Source organism: Cryptotermes secundus, unplaced genomic scaffold (assembly GCF_002891405.2).
Source record: "Cryptotermes secundus unplaced genomic scaffold, Csec_1.0 scaffold1876, whole genome shotgun sequence".
Classification (NCBI taxonomy): Eukaryota; Metazoa; Arthropoda; class Insecta; order Blattodea; family Kalotermitidae; genus Cryptotermes; species Cryptotermes secundus.
In genome coordinates, this window is record NW_019739005.1 from 208040 (window position 1) to 229389 (window position 21350).

Sequence of the window (21350 nt, forward strand, 5' to 3'; positions counted from 1 at the left end):
ATTTTAACTATTTGTAATTATTTTAATTAACTGGAACGTGGCTATCTTGGACAAAGTGAAGTTTTGTGTGTTGGTGATTTCTTTTTCTACTATAAATGCCTCTGATGATGGCTCCGTGGTGAGCCGAAACATGTAAGGCAGGTGGTGACGAGGTGGAAAACTAAAAAAGTGTCACATTTGACGGAAGGAACTTGATTGTTAATTTGTTAGTGTGACGGACCAGAATGAAAGACCTTAAAATTCGTATTTTCGTTATGAATCCAAACCCGTGGACAGTGCAGTCAGTGCGGGAACAAGATGGTTGAATGGGACTAGCAGCACCCAGTGGGACTCAGAACTTGACACGATCTAGACCCGCATAGATGCAGCGAAGCATCAGTTACAAATACAAACTTTGGTTGACTAGCCGGACGACCGCATGCGGAAAGAGGCCGGTCATTTCCTGTGCTTCCCCTTTGCCTCTACACCTCATTCTGTGACGTAGGTAAGGTTCGGAGATGTTTTCCGTCCAGTGTACTCTGAGGTCCTCCAAAACTTGGCTCCTTTTACGACCAATCACCATTCCTCTCTGTCACCCGCATTATAGCAGGCTGGTGTAGCGGTAACGGTCAGAACTTGTATTCGTCGGGTACTGTGTTAGAATCTCGGCCGAGACGCCAACTGTCCTGACTCAGGTTGTCGTAGGTTTTTTTTTCAGTCCCGGCAGATAATTGCTGGGATAGTATTTCCATTAAGCCATGAGCGCTTCCTTCCAGATCCTTTCCAATAATATCAGCCATCCCACCATTCGACCCTGCAGAGTCTAGATGTTGACAGAGTTGCAAAATAAGCCACACGAAGAGTTCTTCACTTACGTCTCTCGCGAATCATTCTCTGCATCTTCCAGCCATCGCAGACTGTGCCTAACTAACTCCATGCATGCTAGTCCTTCTTAAGAAGCCTCTAGTTGCGCAGCTACTCAAGGATTTGCCAGCAGTTTATGGAGCCTGAAGGTTCATTGCCCTGTTCACAATTTCCTTCCATTGGTCCCAATCCAGAGCCAGAAGTATCCACTCCATATCGCGCCATCCTGTGACTCCAAGATCCAGTTCAACATTATCCTCCCATCATATCCGTCTGGTTTTCCCACCAAAAATATTGGCGCGTTAATCTTATCTCCCTTGACTTGGTCCTGCTCATTATATTTGGCGAAGAGTGGAAGTCATGAAGTTCCTGATTATGTAATTTTGTCCAGCACCGTGTCACTTCGTCTCCCTTTGGTTCAGCGCCCTGATCTCAATCTGGGCTTGTGCTAAGGGGAGCAGCGAGAGAACAAAGGGCCGCTGTTCTGGGGAGGCGAACCCGAACTCGGCGGCCGAGTGTGTAGTACGCGTGCTCCGTGCTCTGGCCACGTCCAGGTTGCAAGTCTCGGCAAGGAGACCGGCTGTCATGAGTGAGGCTTTCGTGGTTTTCCTTAGTTCCTCCAAGACAGTAATTCGAATCAGCCCAAGCCTGCTTATTTTCAAATACCTTCCAATTCATAATTTGCTTATCATCTTACCATCCAACGCTGTATAGTCTCAACTATTGAAAGCGTCGTTAAATAAACCGAAAATATATGAAGAGCACTGTCTTCTGATACGTGACGCCATATCGTCGGGTAAGAGTTTATCATACTTTACGAGACTACACGAAGTCATACCCCAGAACAGTCCAGCTTACCACCGTGACAACATAATGCATACATATGTATATATACACATACATACTGTAGCCCATTTGCCTTCCTTACTGTTGCGTGACCTCGTTTCCACTGTTGTGTAACTTGGCAACCGACCGTTTATCATGAGTCTTGTCTTCGTGGTAACTCGTTCCACATCCCGTTGCTCAACAGCGGTTTGACATGTCACAATACGTACATACATACAGGCCTGTATGCTTACACGTATAGTCTACTTTATGACGCTCTCGGTCGCTCTGAACATATAGCAGCATTTCATTGCATCGGAGTGAGCAGTAAACTGGAAAGAAGGTGGAAGGACGCGCAATTGGCGTTATTTTAAGATACTATCCCAGAATTTGCCTGGAGGGGTTGAGGACAACCACGAGAAACTCATCAGGACAGTCGGTGTCCCGGCCGAGATACGAAACGGGTACAAGTTACACTCGTTTCCGCTTGAGGCAAATTATTCAGGACAGCTCAGTCGGCATAGCGACTGGCTGCACTGCCGAGGGTTCGGATTTCGAGTCCTCTCCACGTCACTCAGACCGGATCTATACATCCATCCCCTCGGATGTCTGCACGGCATGGGGCTTAATTAGTTAAGCAGAGGTACAACTTTGCCTTTTTCTTTTTTCGCTGCTTAAAGAGACGGACTTTACACTCGAATATTCTGTTCTGGACGGAACGGGACTGCTTTAAAGAAATACACTCGGTGACACTCGGGGAACTGTCAACGGAATCTTGGGATCGTTTGTTACCAAACTTTTGTTGTTTGTTCTGTCAAGTCGTGCAGACAAATTACTCCCAAACTTTCTTGTCGCTTCGCCCTCGGACGTGTGACAAGCTGTGCAGAATGCTCTAAGATTACCAACTGCAAACTCTCGCTCAGTTCTTCTCGTATGGAACATGAAGTTTATTTTGAATGACGTAAAAAGTAAAGGCTCACATCATCTCTGTTTTCAATTACGCACCACGCCATGAGGATATGTCGGAGAGCGGAGGTGTAGCTCCACGCATTCTTAATCTCTTAACTGTATGGAGGTCAGTGATCAGCTTAACGCTGCTGCCGCTTTACTCAAAGGGAAAGACACCCGTAATCGTTGGGTAGGAGGCTATGTGGGTCTCAGAGCCGGCCTGGACGCTGTGAAGAAGAGTAAAATCTTTTCCTCTGCTGGGAATCGAACCTTGATTCGACGGTTGGCAAGCTCGAATCACAGTGACTATGCTGTCTGAACTACTGCTAGATCAAAGGTGTTGGTGTTGGGAATGAAGAGGCACTGGGGTACAATACAAATGCGGCAGTAATGCAAGGAGTGTAGGTGTCCTGTTAGGCGTACAGTGTTTCCATATATTTTATATAGATATGAGACGGCACTCGAGTATACTTGATGTCCGATCATTCAGGGCAGCAGATTGTGATACTGACCACTACCTGGTGGTGGCAAAGGTTATGGAAAGACTGGCAGTGAGCAAACAAACAGCACACGGAGTTCATATGCAGAGGTTCAATCTCAAGAAATTAAATGAGGCAGAGGGCAAAGAGCAATATTGTGTTGAAATCTCAAATAGGTTTGCGGCTTTGGAAAACTTGGAAACTGAGGTGGTTGTTAATAAAGCTTTGGAAACTATTAGAGAGAATATAAAAATGCCTGCCAAAGAGAGTCTAGGTTAGATGAACCGAAGAAGCATAAGCCATGGTTCGATGAAGGATGCTCACAATTATTAGATAAAAGAAAACAAGCCAAATTGCAATGGTTACAGGATCCAAGCGAGTTAAATGGGGATAATCTGAACAATGTAAGACGTGAAACCAGCAGGAATTTCAGGAACAGAAAGAGGGAATATCTGAAAGACAAAATTGATGAGCTTGCAATGAACAGTAAGAACAAGAACATTAGAGAACTATATAGAGGAATAAGTGACTTTAAGAGGGGTTACCAGCCTAGCAGTAACTTGGTGAAGGATGAGAATGGTGAACGGTTCTCACAATAAACAGCATTAACCGGTTGGGCTTTGTAGCGGAGACATAATGTGTTTCCTGTGAGGCACGGACTGAATTCTTACGTATTGTTTAACAGCGACTGTGCACTCTTGAAGACATACTTTCCAGTGCCCGGTTCGATTTGCTAGCTCCGCACCAAAGCGGTTCTCTCTGACGAACTTCAGCACTTCCACTGCTCTTCGTTGTTTCTCAGTAAATAGATTCGCCGTAATTTTAGGCAACTTCTTCTGCATTTATGTCGTGCATGTTGTCTGCCTGCAAGCGGTTCTGTTGTGGTTGTCGCGTGTTTAATTTAACCTTCGAAAAACCTATCAAAGTACAGTGGTAAATACATGTACCATCATCTATACAATTCAGAGGCTGCTTATTTTGTGCGCACAGTATATTTGTGTGTCTAATAATTTTCACAATAAACATCGACTCTTTCCCCAAACAACATTAACCGATTGGGCTATGTAGTGGAGACGTAATGTGTTTCCTGTGAGGTACGGACTGAGATCTTAAAAACATTATTTAGATGAGCTGAGGGCTCGGTTTTTCTATAACGTAATGTGTTAATGTGTTCCTGCCAATTTCCCCTAACAGCAACATACAGTTCTTTCTAAGGAAGATGTGTTTTCTGTGAGGTAGGAAAGTACACACTGTGTAGTTGTTACAATAAACAGCTATTCAACTGATCTCTGTAATGGAGATGTCTGTTTTCTGGGAGTTAGGAACCCAGCCTTCAGCCTACATTCTTTCTCTCTTAATGAAATAGATTAGGGTTATGAGAGCACCTTGATATCAGCTGCTCCCACATTTATTTATCCTTCTTTTCATGTTGACTGTTTTCCGTGAAACTTGGTTTCAACTGCACAGGGAACACCCAGACGTCGTAATCTTCAATTTCCTGCGATTAGTAATAACCTCCACGAGGACCGCCGCTTGGGGACTAAAATCACGGAGGGTTTTTTTTTAATATTTTGAAACCCTATCCAATAAGGGCCATGTTTTGCAATTCTTGTAATACAGTAAACCCTCGCTAATTCGGATCGAAATATGAAATATGAAAAATGCTGTTCAGTGTTCAGTGCATACTTCGAAGGACACATGCCACTCAGGTAAGCAGATGAGTCACGTGTCTGTACAGACGAGACTTGAGACAGTTTCTTCAGAAGTTCATTACTACGTTCAAAAACAAGCACAACTTCGGAGTCTTCTATCAATGGATAAATTTATTGTCTTTATACAGCTTTTAAATAAAGGATTTAGAATGCAATTTTTTTGTTTATTTTCGTCAGCACTACTTATATCATTAAATTTTCCATTTATTACTTTTCCTATTTTTTTCTCTTTTAAGGATACATTTTGCTTTACTAATCCGGATTATCGCTTAATCCGGATGATCTCTTCTCGCAATTAACCCGGATCAGCGAGGATTTACTTTATGTCCTCATTCCTCTAATGGTCCTGAAATGCAGGTATTATCGAGGTAACGTGTCTGGTAACATGGCCGACAGTTGTTTTATCTACACAAAACCCACACAGTAACGAAGATTGCATATTTAAACCGTGAAAACGTGGGACTTCGTTTATTTAGCTGCTCAGTTTCCCTGCATTCTGCATTTCGGTAATAAAACACAGACGTTACCGCAGTTCTCCATTACCAGGTAATAATGTTACATCTCATATGAGATGGTTTGTTGACGTGGCGTCTGTGGTGCAATTGCTCTGCGGGCGCCCCGACGTCGCAAACGTCCACAAATACCATTCAGAAAGCTTCATTCTTCCAAGCTAGACTTGCATTTGACATTTTATTCCAGTTCATATGGTACCTCCCACCCTTGGTTGTTCATTTGTAGTAGAACATTCACTGTGACACTCTCGATGTTCTGAGATGCATGAATGGGTACAGCATTTGTACAGGGGGAGGAAGGCAGATATCTGCACCCCCCACTCCACCCGGACTTGAAAGAAAAAGTAAGAAACACAAATTCTAAAGATAACGAGACTGTTATAAATCCGTTGCCAGGATACGACTAGTGAAGACCGAGAACCCTAGTGCGTGTGTAACGGTGAACTCTGAAGTGTGTAGATCAGCGATAGCGCTGCATTGCTTGTAGTCCCGAGGTGTGTGTGTATAAGGTGTCAATAAATCCAATCAACCTAACTATAAGTCAACCCCCCCTAGATACGTGACAATAATAATAATAATAATAATAATAATAGTAATAATTTCATTAACGCAAACCTAAGTTGCTGTAGAGAAACGTAAAATGTAAAAATTAAAAATAATAATAATTCANACAGCTCACAGATGGCAGTGAGGTTGCCAGCCTTACGTGCCGGCCGCCTTTACCCACCAGGAAGATTCCTGGTACTCATTTCTGTTAGGGGCTGAGTCGACCCCAGGGCCATACTGCGGCCGAAAGGATTAGGTCAATTGAAAAAATCCAGTGACCTCATCGGGATTCGATCCCGGGACCTTCCGGCTTGTAGCATAGTACCTGAACCAATTACGCTACCGCGTGCNGTGCAATAATAATAATAATAATAATAAGAATAATAATAATAATGAAGCAGTTATCAATAAATTACACATGTGGAGATGGATGCAATACAGGCTACTGTTTATATAAGATACTGCGAGGTACGTGTATTCATGCAGTGGAGACAGTTCTAGCTTTTCATTTGATTTTAATCTGAGAAAGTCAGTGCCGGAACACTAACATTACGCCCAAGCCATGCGGCGATCAGTGAGAACGTTCTGAAGGGTTTGTAAGGGAAGTTAACTGGCTGCTCCTCCGTGGAGAGGAGATCCTGGGCGGGGGGGGGGGGCCCGTCTTGCGTTCAGCTGACGAGTGTTGCCTCCCTTACACCTGATGATGGAAACAGACCCATTTTCGAAAACGTCGCGTTTGAAGACAACTGAAGGCAGTGCCCCAAACGACAGTCATGTTCAGTGTAAAGGCGCGTCCACATTACTCGTGCTCGTGCTCGTGTAACTCGCTATGCTCGCGAGTAATGTGGACGATGTGACAAGTCACGAGACAAGCAAATTTGAAATGTTTAATTTAAAAACTATAGCCAATAAATTAAAATACGACTACAACCTATACACACTACGAGTAAATATACGGACCCTCACGCGCCGAAGCCTGGCGAGCAACTGAAGTAGTGTGGACGAAGATTTACGAGCACAAGTAAAAGCCAGACGAGTCTCCCGACGAGCACAAGCCTGGCGAGCACGCGTAATGTGGACGCGCCTTAACGTAGCATGAGCAGAAACATTGGGGCCTAGTCTTGTCTGTGTTGAGCGTTGCTGGTTGCGTCTGCAAGGAGCCGTCCGGGAAGAACTTTCAATTTCGCTCGAGTCTCTGTGTTTGTATTATTGTTATGGGCGGTTGTATCTAGCGACAGGACACGGCGCGTAGGAATACTGAACTTTGAGAACTCACGTTTAATTAAATCTATTTTTACGACACCGCGTTAACAGCTGAACTGAAGCACTCGTAAAGAAGGTAACTCCCAGTTTCATGTTGAGCAAGAAAATTGGGGACAACGTTAAACATCGCTTGCTGCTACTGCCAGCCACTTCTGAGTTCGACCTCTTGGCTTGCCCCCCCCCCCCCGGATTCTAAATGAACTTGGCTGTGGAATTTGAGGTATGAGATTAAATGGAGGTTCTCTTACCGCTGAATTTGAAGATAAATAACTTTTCGTAAGCGACGCCGTGTACTATGGTGGTTACATACCGATGATTTGGAGGAAAATGCTGCCCCCATCTTCATGGTAACCTGTCTGTGCGGTATACTGAGAAAGTTAGCTCATACAATAACGGATTCTGGACGTACGTCTTTCGAATCTCGGATAGGACACGGCCTCAAGAGAAATGGCGGGACAGTACCGTTTCCTTCCACATCCCCTCCGCTCCATTATTTATTACCCATCATTGGGTGCTGTGACGGTGAGGGCGCCTAGCCTAACCCAAGTCTCTGGCACCATCGTTGAATAAATGTATCGATGTCTCCATGTTCAGAATACACCTAGGATGGAGGCAGTATATCCTTTCGAAACGTCGGTATTCACCCAGACTGTATGCTGCCATAAGCCGGTAGACGTCAATGTGGATTTCCGGCGTCGTGACGCCGCCGGTATCCGTTGCAAGGGGACTGTGAGCCAGAGGGGTGCGGAGTGTCGCAATATTGAAACAAGAAGTTCTCTGAAGAACTAATCGCCTACTTCCTTTTGGTATGACAAGACCGCATAGAAAATGACGCGTTCAACAATTCTTCTATTGTTGCGTGTTTATTCGTTGCCGCGGTGACATTTTTAACTAGCCGTTGCCTAGCAAATGTAGGGTGATACACATACAGAGAGACTGATTGGAGGGATTTATGAAGTACGCCTTTGAGATGCGCTCAGGTGCCAAGTTTTACAAAGACTGGCTCAGGCATTTAAAAGTTGATGGGGGGATTCACAGATACACAGACAGCATGGTGATCACATAAACTTAGTTTTACTTTTCGAAAATAAAGAAAGTGGGCTCTGAGATTCATTTCAATATTATCCTGTAATCTACACCTAGTCTTGAAAGTAGTCTCTTCCCTTCATGTTTGCAGGACACTACATGCATTCACCTCTTCCATGTGTGCTCCATGCCCTGCCCAGCTCATCCTAACGGCATTTGGCGAGAGGGACAAATGATGACGTTTCATGTAAAATTTGAGGTTTTCCAGGCGGTGACTATGAAGAAAGCAGTCTTCTGGGATGTCGCACCGTGTATATGTGGTGTTAACCGACGTATCGGAGGATTTTTTCTACTTTCTTCTACCCTGAAGATGGAGGAGATACGTTCCTTCGACACGCCGGTTAACACAATATCCCAGAAGACTGATTTCTTCAAAAGCAGGAACAGTTTTCTGGATCTGTAGTGGAAATCTTTGTGTAGGGACACAGCAGTTTTATTTTAAACTAACAGAATTTCAAGTGTAATAACGAAATGCGCCTAACATAATACAAAACTTTTTTTTTTCGGTTTTCAGGGAAACGCGGCCATTTCCTCGGTACGTGCGAGAAACGAGAAGACACGATAGCTGGAGAAGGTAAGTTGAAACACGAAGTTGTACATGAAGGCTTGTAGTGGGGCCGAACCCGTCCCGATAATGCAGGGGTCGCCAATTTAAATTATTTTTGGGGGGACAAGGGGCTACATTTACGGCTGGCCCCGTATACAACAGTACTAAGTGATTCTTTTGTGAAGTCTCCCCTCTGTCTATATCCGAGACATAACTCGCTGGCTCAGGCTCAAACACTTGCAAGTGTGTTCTGGCGGTGCTCGGTTCGAATCTCGGACTTGATATCAACCACCTTGAATGAGTATTTTCATGATTTTCCTCCGCTTTCCCGTTCACTTAAGAAGTGCAGTTGTGAGAAGTGAGGAGCTGGTAGCTGAGGCCGGGGACAGTTCGGGAACACAGAGGAAGTAGAATGTCTGCCGTTGGAAGCCGCTACAAAGCAACGGCTAGTGAAGACTGAGAATGCTTTATGCGTACTGTACTTACAGTGATCTTTGGAATGTGTAACTCAGTGAGACTGTCGGTAGTTATTTGCAGTGATTTTCTGTACGTGTTCTATAAATCTGATTACCAATCCAGACCCCGTCTATATAGTAACTGCATCACGTGACAATATTATTATGAATGTTTTAAAATTCTTCGGATATCCAAAATCCTTTTCGAGTGCACGGGCATCATATTGGCGACCCCTGCGGTAGTGCTTGCTTAAAGTTTGCCTTTCCTGTTGGTACCGCGTGTTGAGAGGGCGTGCGATCTTTGAAAGCGCGGTCCTCGTTTCTTCACAGTCATCTGATGTGTTTAGAAAATATAACTTATATGCAGGTGTTCTGCCGATTTCGACTTTCCCGTCGCGGAACGAACAGAGAAAGTCCACGGATATTAAGGAACTATAACATATGCAGGAGTTCTGCTGGGTTCGACTTTCCTGTCGCGGAACGAACAGAGAAAGTCCACGGATATTAAGGAAATATAACATATGCAGGAGTTCTGCTGGGTTCGACTTTCCTGTCGCGGAACGAACAGAGAAAGTCCACGGATATTAAGGAAATATAACATATGCAGGAGTTCTGCTGGGTTCGACTTTCCTGTCGCGGAACGAACAGAGAAAGTCCACGGATATTAAGGAAATATAACATATGCAGGAGTTCTGCTGGGTTCGACTTTCCTGTCGCGGAACGAACAGAGAAAGTCCACGGATATTAAGGAAATATAACATATGCAGGAGTTCTGCTGGGTTCGACTTTCCTGTCGCGGAACGAACAGAGAAAGTCCACGGATATTAAGGAAATATAACATATGCAGGAGTTCTGCTGGGTTCGACTTTCCTGTCGCGGAACGAACAGAGAAAGTCCACGGATATTAAGGAAATATAACATATGCAGGAGTTCTGCTGGGTTCGACTTTCCTGTCGCGGAACGAACAGAGAAAGTCCACGGATATTAAGGAAATATAACATATGCAGGAGTTCTGCTGGGTTCGACTTTCCTGTCGCGGAACGAACAGAGAAAGTCCACGGATATTAAGGAAATATAACATATGCAGGAGTTCTGCCGATTTCGACTTTCCCGTCGCGGAACGAACAGAGAAAGTCCACGGATATTAAGGAAATACAACTTATATGCAGGAGTTCTGCTGGGTTCGACTTTCCTGTCGCAAAACGTATTGTTGTCGACATTCACGACACCTGATGTTGCCAGGACAATGCGCAAGTGTTATTGCATATGTGATAAACTCGTCTCTGGCGATCAGCAATATCAGTATTGAAATAAAAACAAATATTTCGGAGATTTCTTCAGTCTCCATCTTCAGCATCGTTGTCAAGCCCAAAACTTAGTATAACATCGCTATGGCTGATCGCCCGACAATGTTCAAGCACATTCATTCGCCGTGAAAACTTCAAGTGTCAGTGTGTATTACTTTTTAATTTCTGAATGCGGTTAGGTTCTTAATTCCCAGTTATTTAATTACAGAATTTTAATTTATTATATTTGTGCTTTAAATATTATGATGTGAAACAGTTCCTTTTGGCTGACACTTGATCACCGTTGTTTTCTTTATTACGGAAAACAGTTCATAGATGTCACACGCTTACGTGAAATTTACTGCACGCTCTTAAAAATGTTCTGTGGATGGACATAATTTATATATCAAGGTTGACAATCTGGTACATTTACTTCTTTAGAATATATGTTTTTTTTTTCAATCTCCATCATTACACAACCTCACACTCTCTTTGCTAAAGGCAGGTCCCTGTGTGAATTAATTGTTGCGCCACTTATTACCGACCAAAGTGTCAACTGCTTATGCTGACGGTTGTAGTGTTTTACAGGAATGTGTGGTCCCATTGCCAATGACAGGGAACTGTGCGTTGAGTTAACTTGCATCTTTGCTGAGCAATCAAATATATGATGCCAGACATTAATTAACACTGGATACAATATTTGTGTTATTCCATCTTTGAAGTTTTAGTTAGTTTTATTGTGTTTCAGTTAAAGTCCTTTGAAGTCTCAAGTTCACCTACGAGTGTATGATATGTAGAGATTCCGTCCATACCTCACATTAAACACATTACATCTCTGCTACAAAGCCCAACCGGTTAATGCTGTTTAGGGAAACAGTCGCTGTTTATTGTGAGAACCATACGGAACACAGAAATACACTCTGTGGGCAGAAAATTCAGTCCGTGCCTCACAGGAAACACATTACGTCTCCACTACAAAGCCCAACCGGTTAATGCTGTTTAGGGAAACAGTCGCTGTTTATTGTGAGAACCATACGGAACACAGAAATACACTCTGTGGGCAGAAAATTCAGTCCGTGCCTCACAGGAAACACATTACGTCTCCACTACAAAGCCCAACCGGTTAATGCTGTTCAGGGAAACAGTCGCTGTTTATTGTGAGAACCATACGGAACACAGAAATACACTCTGTTGGCAGAAAATTCAGTCCGTGCCTCACAGGAAACACATTACGTCTCCACTACAAAGCCCAACCGGTTAATGCTGTTTAGGGAAACAGTCGCTGTTTATTGTGAGAACCATACGGAACACACAAATACACTCTGTGGGCAGAATTGAAGGTTTCATTATGTTAAAGCACATGGTACGTGTAGTTACGAGTATGGTTTAAATTAATATTTTGCATATTTGACTTTATTGTTTCCGCAGTAGTGTGAAAGACTGACATAATTCAGTACAGTCAAAGAAGAAATCCACAGAAATTCGTCAGAATCTCAGAAACGTGTAACTAGTCTCTAAAGACTGGCAAGCAATAAACTAGACACACACCGAGAGGTAATAGAAATGTTTGTAATTTTTGCCTCTATTTATTCTTCCTTAGTGCTCATTACAGAAGCTACGTTCAGTACGAGAAGCAAATGCATACGCTAGCCGATTTATATTATTGTAACAACTTTCTGAGGTATGAAAGCCCACCTCATGCTAATATAATCACAGTATCGCTTGCTTTCGGACCTGTACCTGTAAGCCCGAACAGTGTCTATGAAAACCGTGTTTACGCGAGACTCTAAAGGCGCGTCCACATTACTCGTGCTCGTGCTCGCCAGGCTTTTGCTCGTCGGGAGACTCGTCTGGCTTTTACTTGTGCTCGTAAATCTTCGTCCACACTACTTCAGTTGCTCGCCAAGCTTCGGCGCGTGAGGATCCGTATATTTACTCGTAGTGTGTATAGGCTGTAGTCGTATTTTAATTTATTGCCTATAGTTTTTAAATTAAAAATTAAAAATTTACCTGTTTCGTGACTCGTCATATCGTCCACATTACTCGCGAGCATAGCGAGTCACACGAGCACGAGTAATGTGGACGCGCCTTAAGACTTCCGAGAGAGCTTTCAATGGAATCGAGTGGGTTGGCTTGTGCTCGGGAGGTGCTCGCTTTGTGTCTGGCCAGGAAAACCGTCTGTCCTCATCAAATAATTAACTAACCGTGCTGCATACTTTGAAGGAGCCTGCGTGCCTCAGACTAATGAATGGGCTACAAAATGGACGACCAGCGATTCCTGTTCGATTCGTTGCATAAGCAAAAAAAGTTACCTTCTCCACAGCGTCAAGGCAGGCTCTGGGACCTACTTAGTCTTGTACCCGGTGGATATCGGAGCCCTTTCACCGGGGTTAAAGCGGTTAGGGGGTGAACCTGACCACTCATCTCCATTTACTATCGATGTTAAGAATGCATAGAACTATACCTCCACTCCCCAGCTCATCTTTCACAGCTGGGTGCTTAGATAACACTAGAGAATTTAATTTTATTTCCCTTTTTTGAGCATTTCCTACGCTATCTAGGTGGCCAGCGTATTTCTTGCGGCTAGCCAACAAGGTCATTACCGTCAACTCGATATTTATAGTCGCCCTAATCCTGGACCATTTCAGTACAATTTACGTCCTTTCAATTGGTTTTTCTAAGGTTTTTAAAATTACAACCTCCCATCTCTTCCTCTCTCTCGAGAATGGTCCTGTTCCATGAGCAATTCAAACCAAAATTCTGATATTTCTTGTTCCCCCGTGCGTACTATTGAGCCTCGTGGCCGATATGTTGGCACCCTTTTTACTTATTTGTTAGGCCTCTGGTTCAAATCTAGGCTCCGGCGTCTTCGATCCTGATTAAACCCTTGCTCTCTTTTACTCGGTCTCTCCAGTCAAATTCGAGAGATAATAACTCAAATTAGGTCACAATCGCGTCGTTCCACATCCATCGCAATTCAGTATTAACAAATTATCCTATTTCTCGTCGGTTTAGGACAGCAGTCATTAAATAAATCACAGATAAATACGAAACCGCTACCATGACCAAGTTTCTCGCAAACTTTCATCTGAGATGTGTTCGTGCCCCTCGACCGCCTCCATGGAGGCCCTTCTAAATATTTCATTCACAGGCATCATACCATTCGCCGCTGTTAACCTATGTAGCTGAGAAAGCATAACTAAATACGACAACACGTAAAGCAGCGAGGCCTGGTTGCAGGAGCGAGTGTGCTGATCACACCTACCTTGCTGTGGAGGAGACCGCGTCGCGACGTCGTGCAGGTGTTTGGTGCCCTGCGTCTCAGCACGCACTTATATCCGCTCTCACGGCACAAGGGGAGGGGCGGCGCCTTACCTGGGACGTGGGCTCCACTGCCACGCGGTCGCCCCGCTCATTCATCTCTCCACATGTCTGTACCCATGCTTCTGATTCCCCACGACGTAACTCTTGTAGCTAATAAGACGTCGTTTCATAAATGAAAAGAAAAGAACCTAACTCCCACCTGTCTGCCCATTGATTCACGTGTTCACTTACAGATGCATTTGTATTTGTTTAGAGTTGCAACTACTTTATTAGAACCGTCACAACACAACTAATATCAAGATCAGTGCCTGGTATTCGGCTCTGCTACATGTTTCGGCTAATTAATAGCCATCATCAGGCAAATACATGATTAACACATATACACCACTGAACCGCAGTACTAATAAAATTGGATACAATATCATGAATTATATAAAATACAATAAATTAAATGATATAAAACAGAAGTTATGATATGTAACAAGAATAAAATTCTTTGATTGTTGTTTTACATCAACGAGTCAGTCGTTGGTTTTTGTGATTTTGTTACGTTCCCACGGACACATTGGAAATTCTGTATTTTGTATATAAAAGGCTCGTGATGTAGATGTAGTAAGTTAAAGTTAATTATTTAGTCGGTGCCTCATCTTACAAAGTATTGTCCCTTCTCTATGGAATGTAAACAACGACTCGTTGTTCAGTGGTGTATATATGTTAATTATGTATTTGCCTGATGATGGCATTAATTAGCCGAAACATGTAGCAGAGCCGAAGACCAGACACTGATCTTGATATTAGTTGTGTTGTGATGGTTCTAATAAAGTAGTTGTATATTGTAACACAACAGGATGCATGAAATGAAAATTGTTTATAGTTGTGTATTTGTTTATACGTAGTTGTGTAATTGTTATAGTTGTTGTATTTGTTTATAGTTGTGTATTTGTTATAGTTAAAAGTGTATTTTCATTGTATTTGCTGTGTGCTAGTGTGTCCTTTATTGTTTGTGTAGTTTAGTGTGCTGTGTTATTTTGTGTGATGTGTGTATTTGTGTGTTGTGTCCTATTGTAGTATCACTACCCTCGGGCAAAAACCCATTTGCAGTTTAAATAATTAATAATAATACAATCCAGCAACCAATCCCTCCACCCACCACCGCTCNCCTAAGAGACAACCAACTAAGTAACCAGTCAACTAACTACTTAACTGATTAACTTCATAGAAATGAGCCCTTCTTGAGAAACTGCCAGTGGATTAGGCACTCAAGAACTTCACAAAACTTTATGGAACCCGAAGTTTCATTGTCGTGTTCTGAAGAGCCCTCCACTGGTCCCTATTCTGAGCCACATCAATGCAGTCGGTACCGCCCTATGCTATCTCTGCAAGATCAATTTTAGTATTATCTTTCCTTCTTTGCCTAAGTTTTCCTAGTTGTCTCTTTCATTCTCGCTTTCCCACCAAAATGCTATATGCATTCATCTTCTCCCCGTGCATGCTACATTCCCTGCTCATCTTGTCCTCCTTCACTTGATCTTTCTAATTGTACTCGACGAATAGTACAAGATATGGAGCCAATTTTTACGTAAAGTTCGAACTGTGGATTTGTGGGTTGTGATGTTAGTTCTCTCCTGTAGATAGCGCCCGCATCTCTGATCCCTTTACTGCTGTGTGGCATGATGCATATGACGTGGCCGTACATCTCGAAGGCAATTGAATATGACGTGCGAAATGCGAAGAGAAACTCGCCAACTGATTCCTTTTTAATGCTCTTTCCCTGAGCGTATTCGCTTGGGCAGTAAGTGCCAAGCCGTGTATGAGTAAAGTGTAAGACCGTCATCTTCGCACATCGGGAGAAGTTTCAAGATGGCGGCACCAATCGTGCAAAACGAGCGTACGTCCAAAAATAATTCTTCCTCTCGTTTCATGTACCAAACTTTACCGTACGCATACATTGGAGGACAATACTGTAGCGTGTAGAGCCGTTACTATGCAAAAACCGCGATATGGGCTGATATCCCAAGGCCATTTCTAGGCAACGGCTCGGTATGCACATTGCCGCTGCAACGGATACGCATGCAACAATAGAGTTACTGTTGAAAACTTTGTTTTCTGATAGGTCCGTGCAAAGGAGTTATAAGGAAGGCATTTGGAAAATAATATCTGGTCATGAGCCCCAGATGGGGCTCGACACCAAGACTTACTGACTGACTGACCGACTGATCGTCAGTCGCAGTGTAGCTTTGACTTTGACTTTGGGAGCCACCGTTGAGAGAGAATTTGAGCCCGGAAGTAGAGGACTAGCCATTGTTAGAATCCATTACTAGGCAAATATTAGTGAAGACATTGCGGGCTGGAAAATACTTGTACAGTGTGGAAATCAGAGACGGCCTGCGGTCCATACAAGGAAACGTAGAAATAATGACGGCGTGGCAAGACGCGACGGAGGCAAGCTCACTGTAGGCAGACACGACAGTGCTGCCAGTTTCTTGATTGGCTGAGTGACTATCAGCTTTTCAAGAAAGATTTCTTTCCATGGAATTAGTTATGGAGCTACTGGACGTTTCGGGATAAATTTAATAGGCTATAAAGCTGTTTGAAGAGAGTTTTAAGAAAAATTGCCATAAAAGTTTATAGATTCTGTTTAGTTAACGTTTATGTAGCTGGAGCTATGCCCTTCTTGCGCCAAAGAGATCTCATTGCTCTTCTACTGTAAACAGTGCCCATGCATCTGCAGAAGCACAAATCAATGTTATTCAGAGTGTTTAAATTAAATTATTTTCAAAACGTACCGAATGCTGGAAGATGCTTAAATTTTGGTTGACAGGTGACAGGAATCTGTCTTCGTGATTGGTTATTATGCAAATCGGAAATTCTCCTCACCCGTCCAGCCACTATAAACCTCTTTGTTAGTTTCGTGTAAACGTTTTACTGGATCCAATAGAAAGGTCAGCAGTAACAATTGGGGAAATGCACGCAGCGTGACAATTGCTGGCGCACTCGCGGTTGCCTCTCTCGAAAACAGCAAGACCTACAGAATAAGCGCATTCAGAAAAGGGCCAACAAATTTTAAACGCAAATGAGGTCAAGTGGTTAAGGTAAAGTTGTCAACTTGTCCCTATGCTTACTTACACACCACGTCATGCAGACGTATAGGGAAGTGCAAGTATATCCACGCGCATTCTTAGCCTCGGCATTGGATGTGATTGTTCGGCTTCAAGCCCTGTCAGGTTTAACCTCTGCGAAACATCCCTCAAGGTACTCATTTTATAGGAGGCTTGGTGGGCCCCAGGGTCAGTCTGGAAGCTGTTCAGAAGTCAGACCTCTCTCTGGGTGGGTGGAGTTTGTTAGTTAGCCATGAAAGCTCAGTCAATATAGTTACTTCTCTACGCGCTGGGAGACCCACGAATCTGGGTTCTATTTCCTTCAAGAGCAAACAGAATTCCTGTTTTCGCCTCCGCCGTCTCCAGCCCGTGGCTGGGGGAGTAAATCAGCAGAGGTGTGAAGCGCAGCACTCACCTGCAACCAGCCTTCGTGTCTTGCTGCTCACGAGTGAGGACAGGTTCACCTGCTGAGCGGAGGCAGCTTATCTTCAGTGCGGTCAACGTCTTGCCGCCGGCCCCGAGAAGGGCGACAACATAACAGGCGGGTTAGCTCTGCGCGCCGTCCTTTAGGCGGCCCATACACGTACGAGTCCGGCTCGGGGAGGAGCCTGGCTCGGATTAATTTCACCACACACGTATGAGCATGGCGACCCACACATGGACAAGTTTGGCTCATTGGAACCCGAGCCGAGTCGGACTCGCGAGCCAGACTCGTACGTGTATGGGCCCCCTTACGCCGGGATAGTGCAGCACCATTCCTCTACATCCCATTCAAATCGTTATTCCCTGATGATATAATCATTAAACACCGTCTTAACAGTCCGAAGTATTTTTCAGGTAGCCGAGGTGAGGACCAATTTATCCCTGTGTTTAGTTACGCACTTTGCGATGAAGATGTATTGGGGAGTGGGCACATAGCTCCAGATATTCTTAACACCTGCACTAGATGAAAGTGCAGTTGATGATCAGCCCCAGACAAGAGCCTGGGACGGGGACCAATTTCTCTATCGTCCAGCCAGTAGCCTACTCACAAAACCTAATGAGCTATCCCGGCTCCCAGTAATGACGTTCTTGCTCTGTTCACGCGCTGAATTGCGAAGTCATCAGGGAAACGCCAGTCGGAAGAGTCGGTGCCCAGCCGGGACTCGAATAGGCATCTCGTCATAAGAATTCCGAAGCTTTATCGCTTAAGCCAAATTTTCCGGTAACGGTAGCCTAGTTGGTTGAGGCACTATGCTACAAGCCGGAAGGTCGCTGGATCGAATGCCGATGGGGTGCATTTTTGCAATTTACCTAATCGTTCCAGCTGCACTATGGCCCTGGCTTCTACTCAGCCTCTAACAGAAATGAGTACCAGAATTATTCTTTGGGGTATAGGACGGCCGGCGCGTACGGCTGACAACCTTACCGCCTTACCGCCCTCTGACATCGTTCCATCTGTCTTGTAAGTTGACGCTTGCTTGAGCAAGCGGACGAGTGGATACAGCAGCAAATGTAACCCTTTAAAGCAGTTTCGGCTACAAAACGTTCCTCGTGATTTAGTAGGCAGGAGTTTTGCTTTTCCTCAGACTCCTGGCCTGTTCAGGCCCACTGCTTCATACGTCTTTAACAATAAAGAACAGTTGTTTCCATAGGCAGGTGGAGGAAAACCACCAGGTGGGATTGAAATTAAATAGGACATCAGCTGTTGGTCTGTGCTGTTCATGTGAATTTACTGGGTGATAACACAGAATCTTTAATTGATGCTGGTAAGGAGGCAGGCTATCTCGTCACCAGAAGGCAGGGCAAAATCATGACATGAAGATGGCTACCAGATGCTTTGAAAATGTGGCACACTTCAGATATTTGGGAACGAAAGTAGCAGATCAAAATTTGATTCAGGAAGAAATTATAAAGAGATTGAACTCGGGGAAAGCTTGCTGACATTCAGTCCAGAATCTTTCGTCTTCTCCTTTGCTGTCTAAAAGCGTAGACTAGTAAAGACAACACCACACATTGAAGAGGAACCACACACAAACCAGGAGCAAACAGAATCGTAACTGAAAGTAGACAACAAGCTGCCAAGAAAACACCTCGATGTATTTACGAGAATGACGACTCCCTGGGTGGCAGAAATTGTAAAAGAATGTTATCGCATTTTACTTGAAAAGGAAGACTACAACGTATGGTTTTTAACACGAATTGGAACAGTGTAGCAGTTTTAAACACAATGTAAGATTTGAGGCTTTCACGGCGGTGACACCACATATACACGGTGCCAAATCCAAGAAGACTGCTTTCTTCAGTTTTAAACACAGTTTTAACACAGTTTTGGTAAAATAACTTTAACATAAAAAACACCTGAAGATAGCCGTTTGAGGCCGAAACATGTAGTGTTGTGTTAAAGGGTGTACTGAAGTGTAGAATTGAAAGGTGTTGCAGTCAAGCCGGAGGAACAATGAACGCTAGTCCATTAGCAGAATTAAGCGGTTGTCTTGGCAACGGAAATGCAGTGGAAATGAATTATTATTATTATTTGTGTGGATGTCAGGGTATAAGGTCCTGTGTCCAGCAGAGTTGATTAAGGGATTCCATGGTTTTCTTCCGTCCTGGAATAAGTGTTCAGCTGGAAAGCAGTTTCCATATTGCATCGGATGTTTTTAATGGAGACACAAAATTTAACGTCAATAGTTTAACCTAACGCAGTAAAGACTCTTTTCTATAACCCAGAACAGGCTCATCCCGTTACTTCACATTCACGTCAACTTGTATATGGCAAGCGTTCACTGCCTCAGACTTTCATAGAAGGAATTTTTTGTTTCATCCTTAAAAGTGTAGTGATTATCAATAAGCCTCCCTTCACATAACTGAACTCCAAACTTCTCCGTTCACTTCGGTTTTTGTCTCTCCTCTTGATTATGTTTCAGTAGACATTGTGTAGTTGCGTTTTGCATGGTGCTGACGAACTGCTGGATTGTTTCAAACAGTTGACCCACAGTAAGGCTGTGTGTGTCATCTTTCCCTGTTGCACTGTCGGTGTGTAGACCTAGTACACTTACTAGAGCTTGCACACTAATTTGCTGCTTATTGAACATAATGATAGTGTTCGCGACATTGTAGGGATTCGAGATGACTTGAAGGAATTCCTTGAGCAGTTCATTCTTTCCATGTGCTGTTTTAGAGGGAACGGTTGAAGCTCCCTGCTTGCCTATAACCTCCAGAACTGCTCTCAACAATGTGGTAGTGGTAAGGTTTGCATTGTCATAATTACCGGTTGAGTTGTCAACTTTTAACCCCAGAGCAGACACGATCTCGCTTATGGAAACGCTGTGTCCATCCACCACAAGAACAGAAGTATTAACACTCTCAGTGTTTGAGAGAATTTCGATGAAGAATTTCAGTACTGCTTGAGGACCTGTTTCAGCCTTCCCCGACTGCTGCTGAAACTCTATAGACAACTCTATTATGAGCCAGAGCTCCTCTCGACTTACATTCTGAGGGTCGATTCCTCGCGCCTTTAGGATAAGTTTGATGTATTGGAATGGGATGATATACTCACTGATTTCAACAGCTCCTGTGGCATTGTCCCCTTGTGCCTTGAGGATCTGCAGTACCTCTTCCAGGCTGGCGATAACTTCACCAGGCGGTTTAGGATTAACAGTAATGGAGCTTCCTTCATGTCCCATATATATCTGGAGGATTATACAGAAAGTACAGATATTGTTAAATTATTCATACTAATATTCTGTTTTTTCATAATTTCTGCAATGAACTGTAATGAAATTTCATATACATCGTCAGTCAGTTTTCCATTGTCACGTTCTTCGTTTGTCTTCAGGTACTACAGATCAACTTTAATGTAACAATCTCGTCTTTATGTGCGCATGCTATTTCTGGGCTAATATTTTCTGCACAGTGTACAGTTAACAATAAAATATCTTATATGTCTGCAGCTGTGGTGTTGCGGACATCGATATGTTTCATGCTCAGATCGGTTAGTGTGAGTTGCAGAGAAATATTTTTCCTCCTGAATTGTATGTATCCAGTCGCATTTTTACTTCAGAAAATAGTGAACAGTCACTTTTATTAAAAATCACTGTGTATAAGGATATATTTACAAGTCCACATGGGGCGGATCCCTTGTCACCACGGCATGGCGCATTCTCAGGGTGCAAATGGAGGAGAGGGCCTCCAGATAAGGAGGGTAGTTACGAATATAGTGAATAAGCACACGCAGACAACAGACAATGGGTGTTCCTCCAGCTTCGGCGTTGGACGTGGGGCCAGAAACTTCTTACCATAAAAATAATCCTGTTTCACAGCGTCACGAAAACATCGGACGAATACTTTGATGAAGAATTTAAGGTAAGGAAACTGAATATGAGATTCGGTACATAGACTGTAAGAAGTCTCTAGAGGGCAGGTTCGCCCATCACAATTTCAAAAA

The 21350-nt window shown here is 43.7% G+C and overlaps 1 protein-coding gene across 2 annotated transcripts in view; it reads left to right on the forward strand.

The window, feature by feature from the left end:
* Positions 1-21350, forward strand: part of LOC111871582 (INO80 complex subunit D) — a 194333-nt gene that overhangs the window by 49099 nt on the left and 123884 nt on the right. For both annotated transcript variants that reach the window (XM_033754313.1, XM_023864791.2), the window contains exon 11: positions 8729-8788. In XM_033754313.1, coding sequence (XP_033610204.1) covers positions 8729-8788 — 60 coding nt within the window. The remainder of the gene's footprint in view (positions 1-8728; positions 8789-21350) is intronic.